Genomic DNA, 13,248 nt, shown 5'->3' on the forward strand with positions numbered 1-13,248 from the left:
TTTTGCACAATCTCGTTTTGGCTTCCCTTAACACACACAAGGCGTACGACGCACAGAGTGCACAACACGTTGAGCATTCCCCGGCACCTTTCAAATTCAGACACAAGGGCACAAGGTGTGGAAAATCACGACCCGCATGGACACACACCACTCACATCCTCGTGGAGAGCAGAGTTCCCCTCTCCAACACCGCTTTCTCTGCACCACGCAGTGCTCACTCGTGAAACACCACGGGCAGATCCCCAAAGCCTTACCAGTCACTCATACACACATCCTATAACGCACAAAACTCCAAACCTTCCTCCTGCAGCCACGCAGGACACAATGCAGGATCACACATCCCTGACAGCAACTCACAGCTGTATTCCCCAAACGCTCATAAATTCTTCTGGTTTGTGTATAAGAAAGAGGAATGAAATAGATTTATTTTCTTCTGGCTCTATTTGGGGTTTGGGTTCTGTCTTTCACGCCCGGAGTTGCGAAAGTGCTCCCGCATCAGTGCTGTTACTTTTGCTGAACTGAGTGACTGAGTGAACTGGGTGACTGAGATTTTAGATCCTTTTGCATCTTGAAACAATCTTTAAAGTTAACTTCCTGGACCAATCTCTCTTATTTATATTATTTTGTTCTTGTCTTTGCTTCTCCCAAGGTATTTTTTTAACGTTGTCTAAACTTACAATTCTTAATGCTCTTAACAACTTTAAAAGCTGTATGTAGGTAAAAGATGGATCTTAAAACCTGCTGACCATCCTCTCTTTCTGACTCTTCTAGTTTACATATATATATATATATCATATATGTGTATATTAAATTGCTTTGTGCATGCAGACATGTCTGTGTTACCTTAACAGAAAAGCTGTTGTAGTAAAGGATATTATCTCAGAATTGTTCATATATATAGGAAGAGATGGTTTACTTGGTTAGGTACATGAAGCAAAGTTTGTACACATCAGTAAAACAAAAAGAGTAACTGGGGAAAGCAGGCAGTACCTACTATTTTTTTCCTGACAAACGTAGATGAGTTTTAGAATTGTGAATATTTAGCTCCTGAGATTAATGACTGGATCATTTGAGGATAATTTGGAGAACATTTTCAATTACTTACAGACCTTTGGGAACTGAACATTGGATTAAATAATGCTGATAAACCCTATACAATTAACGGCTAGATTAGGTTTGTACTTGCCAGGAAAAATAAATAAATAAATAAATAAATTATATATATATATATATATATATATAAAAAAAAAAAAAAAAAAAAAAACAAACAAAACAGTGAAGAGAGGTAGGTTTACATGTCTTCATTTTACAACATATTGTACTTTTGTTAGAATTTCATAACTGAGCAGAAAATCTAGTATAAGCTGGAGGTTCCCATGAACAGCACCTGTAGATATAAATAATAGACTAATAAAAAGCATAGTGCATTATTAATATTTTATATAAGATTAATCAGTAGGCACTCACGCATGCTTGTGCTAATAATGTACACAAGCACACACACAAACATATATCCTGGAAAACAAAACAAAACAAACACTACTTCTACACTGTTGGCTCTGGTTAATAATGATGTTTCCTCCCATAACTATATGATATTTATAGGTGAGTATTTTAGAAAAGGGATTACCTCCTCTTGAATTAATATAAAATACTGTCATATTGCAGCTGTTATGGCTAAAAAATAAGAAATGACATTGTAGAATGTTTGTATCTATAAAAAATACAGACACATTTAAAAAAATGTTTGTATTGAAAGTGAAAAAAAATATTTAGTAACATGAACAGATATTTTGTTTGTAATAAAGCAATAGTGTTACTTATAATGAAAAGCACGAAACATGAGAATATGGATTTGCAATGACAAAATGCACAAATACTTAACTCTAACAATATTAGGTTGTCTTACATTTCAGCGGATGTTCAAGTGTACAATGTAATCAGAATAAATCATTTCATTCTAGAAACCTTACTGTCCTGTTTATCTGTATAAAGGGAGCCCTATAATCAAAGCAGACCAACCTCTTTTTGCATCATGAGTTATTGGGATTTTCATTGTGTTGACAAGACTGGAGTATGTTGCTCTTGGGTTAGGGCATGTCTCTGTTCTTGCTGCTGTCGTCTACAGAACTTGTCGTCTTGGCATTTTGCACTGACTTACACTATTTGATGGAGAGACAGGAATAAGGAAGGGAAATACTCTCCCAATGTTTGTTGCGACTACCTTTTCCAGTATCACTTAGCCTAACTTTTGTTCACTCTAGCCATGAGAAACAAAGCAAAAGTGCAGTTCACACAGAGTTGCACTGAGGATGAACCAGCCAGCTACAAAGAAAAGGGCTGGGTGCCAGAAGAAAGCTAGCTGTAATTAGTATAGTTTCTCCTTTTTCCTCTCCCTTGGAACACTTGAAATTAAGTTAAATTTATTGTAGCTGAGGTGACTCAGAATACAGCAGAATCAGGCCCTGGGTCTTTCTCCAGATGTGTTTTGATGCATAAAGCATATCTCTTCCTCTCCTATCCTTTTCTTTTCAAACAATTGTATTTCTTGAAATCAACATGAAGGTGACAGATCAGAAGGTATAATTCTGTCTAGAAGAAAGAAAAAGTAATTGAATAAAGTTGGATAAAAGACAAGCCCTGAAGAAGGGTTTTTGTGCCTGAAAGCTTTCTTTCTTTCTTGTTGTTCCCCAAATCTATCAGTTGTAATATAAAAGATATCCCTCCTTCATCTAAATCTTGTTTTACTTGTGCCTTTAAACCTCTGTGAATGTAACAGCACAACTACCACAATTTACAGTCATCTGTAATGCAGTATCTCACGGCAACAGATTATATGTGACCAGACCATATAACCACTTCACTGTGGGAATAAACAGTTGTCCTAAAAATAATTCTTTTAAAATTCAAATGCCTATTACACATGATACCCATAGCAGGAAATTGCTGAGGTAATCTCCTGAATCATCCTACCAGTTATCTCACCTTCTGCCCACTCTAATATTCTTTTTCCTAGCCTTGCAGTTGGACCATTTGTGTGGGTAGCATCAGAAAGTAATGGCAACAGCTTTCTGTGCTTTGTGTACACTGGCAGGCCTATTTCTTTGTCATGGTTATGTGTTGGGATGTTCTTCTGATGAGCTGACAACTTCTTATATATCCTAGCACCAAAAGACGGTCTGTAAAGATTTCTAAAGGAAGTCAAATCTGCCAAGAGGAATAGAGATCTCCAGGCTGAACTGCTAGACTTATCAAAGGCATTATTTCTATTTTCATTTTGAGGGCATTTTCTTCTGCTTCCTCAGCTGTGACTGTTTGCGTCCCAGTTCTCAAACATTATGTTATCACAAGACTAACTCAGTGGTTGAACAAGGATTGATTTTTCCAACAGCAACCACAGTGGCTTTGGGTGATAGCTCATTGTTGCCACTTTTGTTCAGTGCAACATAAACCAGACCTTGTCCTCTCCTCATTGAGCTACATTTTAGAAAATCATTCTTCCATTCTAACAGATGATCAGTATATGGGGGAAAGAAAGTGTATGTGTTTGAAAGAAACAACCCTTCATCTTCGAGTTTGGTTGCACTTTTTCTTTCCTCTCTCTTTCCAGGATCCTTCTCTTTGTTTACAGTTACTCCTTTTCCTGTTTACCACCTGGTGTAAAGGCCATGACTTCATCCATCTCCTCTTCATGGTGGTGTTTGTATGAGGAGGGCCTTGCCTTCAAAACTGCACAGTTTGTGACAAGGACATAGCTTTGTCTGTAAAACACCACACTGCTCTCTGTTGTTGAGTCAATGAATAATTAATATACTGAAATAATTATATGCAACAGATTTTACCTCCTTGTAATTTACAACTTGTGCTCCATGTTTCTGGAGAGCAAATTGCTTAGACATGTTGTCTTTATCACTTTTAACCAATAACTCACTTACCTGGAATTGCTTTGTTTGAGACCATGTTACATAGTCAAAATACTTTTAACCACTTTAGGCTGTAAACAACCTTCTAGTAAATACTAATGAGATATGTTCCAGTAAATTCTAGTTAGAGTAGGAACAGCTGCAGGGTAACATGTTTTTGGATTAGAGGAACAATTATTTATCTGGCATAAATGGTGCACATACTGGCTTAACCTGGCAAGAAGATAACGTTAATATCACACTGATTACAGTACAGTCTCACTCATTATAAAATTTACAGACTTATTGAAGTAAATAAATATGTACCCATTGCTACTGTTTTCTTGACACGTATATATGTAAATGTGTATATATATATTTGTGTATCAGTGCAGCGAGAAATGGCAAACAAACAAATCTACTCAGTGTTAACACTTTTCAAAAATGTACCTGACAGACCAGAAGTTTGAAAATGTTGACTGAAATTTTTTTTTAGGTTTCTGTGCAGCCCTGTCTCAGTCAAGGAAAAAAAAAATCTATCAGGCATGTGGCACCAGATTTCTGTATTTAAGCATCTGAGCTCATAAATTGTAACTCTCAGCTGTGCAAAAATGTGCATGAATGCCCTTGATGCATATATATTTTTGTTGATGCATGGTTTCTCTCCATATTCTGTCTGAGAAGTGGACACAAATATCTATCCTGTGGTATAATTGGGGAAGTCATAAAATAGCCTGCTGTACTGAGTCAGGATCTCACCCATCTGGGATTTATACTAAGAGATGTTCTTTTTTGTTTTTGCTGTCAGCACAAATGTTTAAATATACCTTCAAGAGATGAAATATTTGGATAGGAATTCTGTTTGCCTTATGTAAGCAAGCAATAGTCTGCTTTTAATGAAGTTTAATCCTTGAGTTACACTCCTCCATCTCTGCTAAAGCTGGAACATATATAGTCACCTTATTTTTAAGAGGGATTACTTGTGGAAGAAGGAGTAAAAGTGGTCTGAAATGAGCTATTCTGTTCTGTTCTGTTCTATTCCAGAATTCAGACTACAAACTAATATTTTTTTTTAACCATAATAAAATGAGCTCTTGCAGTGCAGAGTTTGGAGTGTTCATAGGAAGGATGAAGTGATAATGGTATTTTTAAAACCAGTATATTTCCTTTAAACATGAATGATGAGCACAGATTCATTCTGCTGTAAGAAGGTCTTTATATCATCGTCCTTGCAGAAACCATCTAAACTCCTTCCAGAGGTGCATTGAACAATGTGGTATTTTATAAGCTGTCATAAGCAGCTCATTCTTTTTTTTCATCTTTTCCCCAGGGGAGAATTGTGCATGCAGTGGTAAGATTCATTTCTTCCACAGAATTTTTATTGTAGTCAGGTTGGAGAAGGCAGGTCAAAGAGTGTTTTGCACTTGGTGATAAAATATATGCTAGTCCTTAAGATTTTTATTCTCTTGGATCAGATCCCGATAAAGTTTTCTCTCCTGCTTTCTCAGAAATTAGCTCTAACTTAAAAGCTCCATTTCACCTGAGGAGTTATTGATCACAGTCTTCATTGAAAGATTTGGTGATCATTCAGCAGTTATAGACCCAGGCCAAGTAATTGTCACTTTCAAGAGATAGCCAATTCCAGAACTAATCTGAGATAAAGTGATGCAGCTCAATAGGTTTCAATCATTAACATCAGCTGAGGATTTGACCTAACTTTAGGAGTATATGAGAGTTAAAAGGTGAGCAAAATAGTTCTGGCTACAAATCACTGCAAACCTATAGTGGCATTGCATCTTTGTGGTTCTAAACACTGCAATGAGAGTCTAACTGACCATTTATAATAGGAACCAATGTCTTAAATTTTTACTAGATACCCAAATCTCATTCAATCACATATTGTTACTATATTAAATACAAAACACTTTTGGCGACTTTATGCAATTTTTGTTGATCATGAAATCAAGTGAGGTAGCCATAATGATGTATTTTGCCTGTAAAACTTAAGAGATCTAATAATCCATTTTCTCTGTATTAAAATATAAATTAATTAAAACTTCCCAAAGCAACAAAGTGATGCAATATTAATAAATAAATACATAAAGATACAACAACAACAAAACAACAAAACACATAAGAATTCTTTTCTGTTACTGAGTTTGTCAAAATATGGAACACGAAGATTTTCCATCTCTAACAGTTCTGTTTTTTTTTTTTTGTAGGTGGAACATGCGTTGTTAATCCCACTGATTTGTTCTGTTCTGTACCTGGTCGCTTATCTCTACTCAGCTCCACTTCAAAGTACAAAGTGACCATTGCAGAAGTAAAGAGGCGCCTTTCACCACCTGAATGCCTCAATGCTTCCCTCTTAGGAGGTATTTTAAGAAGGTAAGTTAAAGACAAGAATAATAAGTACTAGACTGTTCTGCCATTTCTGTGTTTTCATTTTCTTCAAAAAGATTTTGTTCTCTTTCCCCACTTGGGTAGGTGATTGCTGCTTGGGAAAGTGGAATGAGATGAATTAGGAATGAAGACAATTTTTAGGGAAAATTTTAATAAACAATAAGAAAAAAAATAAGATTATACAGATATTCTTTATGGAAAGTTTATGTTTTCATTTTATTTTACCCCCTTATTTCAGTTACCCATCACAGATGAACAGGTGTTTGTTTTTGTTTGTTTGTTTGTTTTTTAAATTTAAAAAAAAAAAATCTGTGTGAAAAAAAAAATCATTAGCACTATACATTGACCTTTTTTGAGAAACTATTTCAAATTAAATTGTTTTACCAGGTGTAAAACAACCCTCACTGTAAAAAGAAAACAAAAAAAAAAAAAAAAAAGGAGGTTTAGGGATGCTTTTTTCTTCCATTCACCCTCTCATGCCTCCTGAGCACAGAAAAGATGGAGTTGGCAGAATATGCTGGTTTCATTTTTTCATTGTGAGATGCTGGGGGAGAAGCGAGTAATTAGGTATGATTTTGTCTCTGACCCTTCACTGACCAGAGTAGATGCTTGCAGAGTGTAGTAGCAGAAAGGAGGAAAGTGGCAGACTCTGCCTCACATTACAAGTGGAAAACAAGGAGGCAACCGTAATTCAGCCAGGCATATGTGAGTCGCAATGTCCCTGAGGCATCAACTTAGATGACATAAGCTACTTGAATGCCCTTTGATCAAAACTAGCTCGAAAGTCATAGGCTATTTCACTGCTGTCACTGAAGGCCACACTGATCCCTGTACTTACACTGTAAGTCATTTTATCCAACCTGCTATATTCTAAGATATGTAGCAGTCCAAGAACTGTCTCAAGCCATATTGCAGAGTAAGGACTAGATTGCAAAATTGTTCCGGGGGCATACACTCCACTGATCTGCCTCAATAGACATTGAATTCCAAAATCTACATCCACAAAAATTTTCCTCTGCTAGTTCTTCACCCTGGAGATGCTTTCAACTAACAGTTACATAAATGTTCATTTTAAATACTCATACCAAACTTCATCAATACCACTAAAAGGTGTTAAGAATGCAAGAGCATGAGTGTGAACATGGGTACTCAATTCTCTCTTCTGTTAAAATGCTTGAATGATCCCCATATGGTTTTGACCCAAACCAAATATCATTCTAGCAAATCATCCTGAGGCCTGGTTGATGATTTATCCAGGGGCTGCTCCAAGCTGGCAGTTTGGATAAAGCAATTCTATTTTACAGTGCAGAGAGTGTAAGCGTATAGATTTGGTCAGGCTATACCAGTAGGTCTCAGGACTAGAGAACAGACTCGGACATTGTTGACAAGCACAGATGTAGTAAAAACAAATCTGCTTCATGATTTGCCCAAGACCCAGCAGGGTTAGTTTTGCATTCCATTAGTAATCACCATCAGGATATTTCCCCAGCTTGCTGTTCTCAGTAGACACTTCCTGACATAATATAGTCAAAATTGTGTAATCTCTCAGTGGGTAAAAGTGACCATAAAAATTGAGATATTCCTTCCTCTGCCTGAAGGAACTTGAAGCTGCATCTCAAAACATATAGGCAGACACTTTTAGTAATCAGTGATGGGTTATTCTAGGCTGGAGGACCCTCAGTCTCATTTGAGAATAATTACATATTTGTTGGGCAAAAGCAAAGGCATAAAAGTGGTGATGACTTTATTATCTAATGACTGGGCCATTCATCTGGGATGGGAAAGATCTGGGTTACAGTCACTGCTCTATTCAATGTTTAAGCATTTTAACATTAGTTATGCACCTCTAGCTCGCTGCTGCATTCGTTGAAAAGACACAGGTTCAAATTCCCTCAGGCTGAACAAGAAATTGAACCTAAGTCTGCTGCATAAGTGAATATGCTTGAAAAGCTTCAAACACTGAAGTACTGCAGAAAAGCAGTTGTGGGATGCACCAGGAACTATTTTGTGAGAACAAAGTGTTGTAGACATCTGGGATAGGGGCACAGATAACCAAAGATGTCTGAGATTTTACCATGAACATTTTTTTATTGGCTTATCCATATTCTTAGGAAGTGCTGGGCTTCATATATCACATTTCTTTGTAGCCAGATTTCTACATAGATCATATAAGCATAGCTGGAGCTGTGTTCCACATAGACATCTGCATTTTAGTAGCTGTCTGGCTTCCTTTTATAATCATGTAGAAGAAATTGGTAAAGGTCCCTTATTCTAGACTTCTGTTTATTATCAGTCTAGAAGTGTTTGCTTCTGTTTGGATTGTCTTGGGAGCCTGGGGTGGCTAGGTCAGATATAAGTGACTACACTGTCAATATTTACATTCAGTCATTGCAATCCCAGGCTCAGCGTCCAAACACGGCCATGGGTTCCACTAAGTAGAAAGCTGTGTGAAGATCTGATACACCTTTGATATTTTAATGTCTGTCAAAAAAAACAACCTGAAAAACTCACACAGTGTGAGTAGGTACTTAAGAATATAACTCTGAAAGACTTTCCATTGATGTCATCAGAGTTGGCATGGTTGCATACATTTGCTAATAAGGTGTACACCATTTCTAGATAGAGAGCACAATAAACACAAAATCCTCTCTTCTACATTTCTCTTCTGACAGAGCAAAATCTAAGAATGGAGGACGCTGCTTGAGAGAAAAATTAGACAGACTGGGACTGAATTTGCCTGCAGGAAGAAGAAAAGCAGCAAATGTCACGCTCTTGACTTCCTTGGTAGAAGGTAGGGTTTGTAATACTGCAATAATATAAACACAATTTAAATGTTTTTTGTTAAAACACTTTTCAGCCACTGTGTTAAGTATCATAATCTGTATTTGTACAAAGAGGAGAACTGGCTTGCCCAAAGCCACAGACAGAACCAGTGGCAACATGGAAGTTCACTCTGATATGTCTTTGCTCCCAGCAAGTGGTTTGGTCGTATAGTTTCCTCAGCATTGATCTGTGCTTTTTGTGCTGGGATCTGCCTTACAAATCAATGATCCAAGAGTTCTTGTGAGAGAGATGAATGTCTTATACCAGCTCTGCAAGTAGGTTTGTTTATACTTTTTTTTAAAAACAACAACAACAACAACAAAGAACACTTGTGAATTTCCTGGACCTGATCCAAAAGTGTGATTTTTTCCTCCCATAAGAAGGCCTATTATTTACACAATCCTTTTCCTCTCACACATAAATGAATGATTTTTTTTTTTTTTTTTTCTCAGATAAACTCTAGGCAGACCCAGGAGATACTTTCTTGGCCTTTATTTGTTGTTTAAATACAATTCACCAAATACTGATGTGTTCTTCAAACATTCAGCTGGGAGATGCAGGTTCAAACCCCTCAGGCAAAAGGAAGAAACTCTACCTGAATCTCTTCTATTCTGGGTGAATCCACTAAGTACTCAGTTTGTTGTTTGGCTGCAAGGAGCAGCTCTGGGAATTTCAAATCCCTCTTCCTTGATGTTGAGAGCATTCAGCTCATCCTAAAGGTCAACACCTTCTGGGATCATAACCTGAAAAGTCCATACAGATCTAGGCAAGTAGACTGAGGTCTCAGCACATATTACCACAGAATCACAGAACTACAGAAAGGTTGAGGCTAGAAGGGACCTCTGGTGATCTTCTAGTTCAACCCTTCTGCTCAAAACAGGGTCAACTAGAAGAGGTTGCTTAGGACTTTGTCTAGTCAGGTTTTGAATATCTCCAACAGTGGAGTCTCTACAAAGCAGGGTAAAAAACACTGAATCCACACAAAATGAGATTTTTCAGAATTTAAGAAGAGAAACTGGGATCCTCATGGGCCACTGAGCACACAAAACTACAATGGGGCTGCTCTGAAATACAGACATATCCATATCCACTTTCCTCCAATAAAGAGAAAGTCCTAATGAAGTTGCAGACTTAGAAAAGGTACCAGTTTAGGGGAGTAAGGGCTGTTCCTTCATGAGTCTTGGGTCATAGCAGAGAAGAATAAACAGCTATCTGGCCAGACACTCATTCATTAGAAGAGGTGGAGAGGGAGGAAACCCTCTTTCAATTGTTGGCCTGGGACTGATGGCAATGTAGTTTTACTGTAAGTCACAATTAGATTTTTTTATTTTATTTTATTTTTTTTTTCCCAGGAATAGATCTGTCTTTGCCTCCCTGCCCTTTGCTCAAAGCCAATAGCAAAATTGTTATCAAGCCTATACCATTGCTTTTTTTCATGGACTGTTCTATTGTGATATTCTAAGTCCTAAAGATATACACTGAAGAGAATGAGTTCACTAGACCTGCTTGCCTAGACATGATAAACATGGATCTTGTCTACCAACATTTTTGGGAAAGACACCACCATATGTGTTAATATTCCAACAGAAATCAAAATGAAGCTCATTTTATGTCTATGCAAACAATGTCTATGTAAATTTAGTTGTTTTCATTGAATTCTGTGTGGTATAAGCTATTCTCCTTCTTTGCATGCAAATATTACTTCCAACTGGTTATAACTTGTAGCACAGCTTCTGAAAGGAAGCTCATCCTTCAGTGGCTACTGATGATAGATGAGGCAGATATGGAGATACACAGGCTTACTCCAGATTTTAGAATCACAGAATTGTAAGGGTTGGAAGGGACCTCCAGAGATCATCAGGTCCAACCCCCCTGACAAAGCAGGTTCCCCACAGCAGGTTGCCCAGGTAGGCATCCAGATGGGCCTTGATTATCTCCAGAGAAGTAGACTCCACAGCCTTCCCAGGCAGCTTCTTCCAGTGCTCTGTCACCTTCACCATGAAGAAGTTCTTTCACACTTTGTTGCAGAACTTTCTGCACTCCATTTTGTGGCCATTGACCCTTGTCCTGTCCCCATAGACCACTAAAAAGAAGTTGACCATATCCTTTTGTCTCCCACATTTAAGGTATTTGTAAACATTGATAAGATCCTCTCTCTGTCTTCTTTTCTCAAGGCTGAACAGACCCAGGTCTTTCTGCCTTTCTTCATAGGGGAAGATATGAAGACAATGTGCAAAAAAAAAACAGTACTGGTTTTTAGTGCGTAATATTGATACACAAATTGATGTCATAACGTGTTAGTCTTATTGAATCCCAAAATCTCGGGTGGACTATGTGGACTTCTCATATAGACCCTGCATTGTGTCTTGATTATGGTAGAAAAGTATGGTAGAAAAGTATGGTAAACTTTTAAGTTTATTATTACAGAAACTAACAAGGTCCTCACAGTCCTCATTGTATTGAAGTATTTAATATTCCTGTAAGGTAGGTATGTTCTCGACCTCTTCAATATCACTTTGAGTGAGGTAAGAAAAGGCAAAATCGATTGTGTGGTTATTATGCATTTTGTCAAAGACATCTCAAAAGTTTAACACAACTAAGATTTCTCTTAATCTAAAATAGATTAAAATTATTGTGGTTTTGGGAGTCCTTTGAAGTTCAACAGAAAAACTGCAATGAGTTTCTAGGATGTGGTGATAATGTGAAGATCCAGATTTTATGAAAATTATTCAGTTCTTTTTTTCTACAAGCTTGCTTCTCTTTGGGTTCAGCATGGCTGCTGGCTGTTTACTGTTACTTTTTTTTTTTTGGTGTGTGTGTGTGTTTTTGTTTGTTTGTTTTTGATAAGACTGTATCTTTAGTGTCTTCGGTAAGAACTTCTGGGGACCAAAGTAGGAATTATTGGAGATATTAGTTCTGTTCTTTAGATATTTATCTAATATTTAGATATTAGTTCTGTTCTTTATATTGTCATCCACATAGATTAGCACAATGGGTGGAAAGAAAGACTGGGAGAACAACTGCAGCATCGCAAGACTCTACAGCAGTGCTGGACTTAGCTTTGTTCAACCTGTAGGTGAAGGATGCCCTCTAGTGCCTAAATTAGAAGACAGGAAAGGTCATTTTCTTACCAGCTCTAAAAATAATATACTTTTTAAAAAATCCTACTTAGCTAATGTAATAAAGGCTCCTCCATTAATGGCATTCCCAAGGATAAGCTGGTTCCAAGGAGTCAAGAGCATCCCCGGTAAGAATACAGAAGGATGCAAGAAGATGGGAGATGTCCCCATCAGATATTTGGTCACTTATAAGGCAGAGACATAGCATAAATGTTATATCAGATGCAGGTAAAAGAAATACGTGAATGAATTTAAAACTAACAGTTGTTTTTTTTTTTTTACAAAAAAAAAAAAAAAAAAAAAAGGAAAAACACTGATGAAAAAAATATGGAATTTGTTTTCCTGTCAAACCTAAGTAAAATACTAAATTCACTAGACAGAGCAATGATGACTGCTTTTGTTATTTGGGGACCAAGAATCTTGAGAAAAATAGATCATCAGTTATTTATTTTTTTTTTTTTACTCTGCTAGCAACTGTCACACTGTCCCTTCAGCCTTTGTTTTAATATCCTTCCACATTTCCCCCTTCCCTTCTCATCCTACAAACTGAAAAGAAAAAAAAAAAAAAAAAAAAAAAAAACCACTTTCATAACAAACACTCCTGCCTGTCTCTCCTCCCCCTGCGTAGCATCTCTGCTGGGTAGAGCATCCAGAGGAGGTGAAGCTAAGAGAGAGTAAGAGGTTCAGATGCCAAGTGTCCTCCTCCTGGGACACTGCTTCTGCCTTCAATCTTCATAGGAGCATCTCTCACTCTTGCTAGACCCAGGAGAGGCTCACACTGCTCCTTGCACCTGCCCACAGAAGCCTGTCAAGGTATACAGGCTGGTCCCTCCATTGAGGCTTTCTAGAGCTGTCTCTTCTAATTCAGCTTCAGCAACTGCCTTTTTCCATCATGCAAAGCTCTCTGGTCAATTGTCAAACAATATAGGAAAGACAGCACTGCCTATAGCTACAAAGACATGCTGTATTTACGTAGAAAACGCCAATGATCCCCAGCACCC

The 13,248-nt window shown here is 37.4% G+C and overlaps 1 protein-coding gene across 1 annotated transcript in view; it reads left to right on the forward strand.

The window, feature by feature from the left end:
* TFAP2D (transcription factor AP-2 delta) overlaps positions 1 to 13,248 on the forward strand; it is a gene marked incomplete at both ends in the record, with an annotated part of 51,048 nt that overhangs the window by 10,770 nt on the left and 27,030 nt on the right. The window contains 2 exons of the mRNA XM_084284591.1: positions 6,125 to 6,290; positions 8,978 to 9,096. Of these exons, the coding sequence (XP_084140717.1) occupies positions 6,125 to 6,290; positions 8,978 to 9,096 (285 nt within the window). The remainder of the gene's footprint in view (positions 1 to 6,124; positions 6,291 to 8,977; positions 9,097 to 13,248) is intronic.

This window comes from Netta rufina (genome assembly GCF_964035555.1).
Source record: "Netta rufina genome assembly, chromosome: 3".
Taxonomy (NCBI): Eukaryota; Metazoa; Chordata; class Aves; order Anseriformes; family Anatidae; genus Netta; species Netta rufina.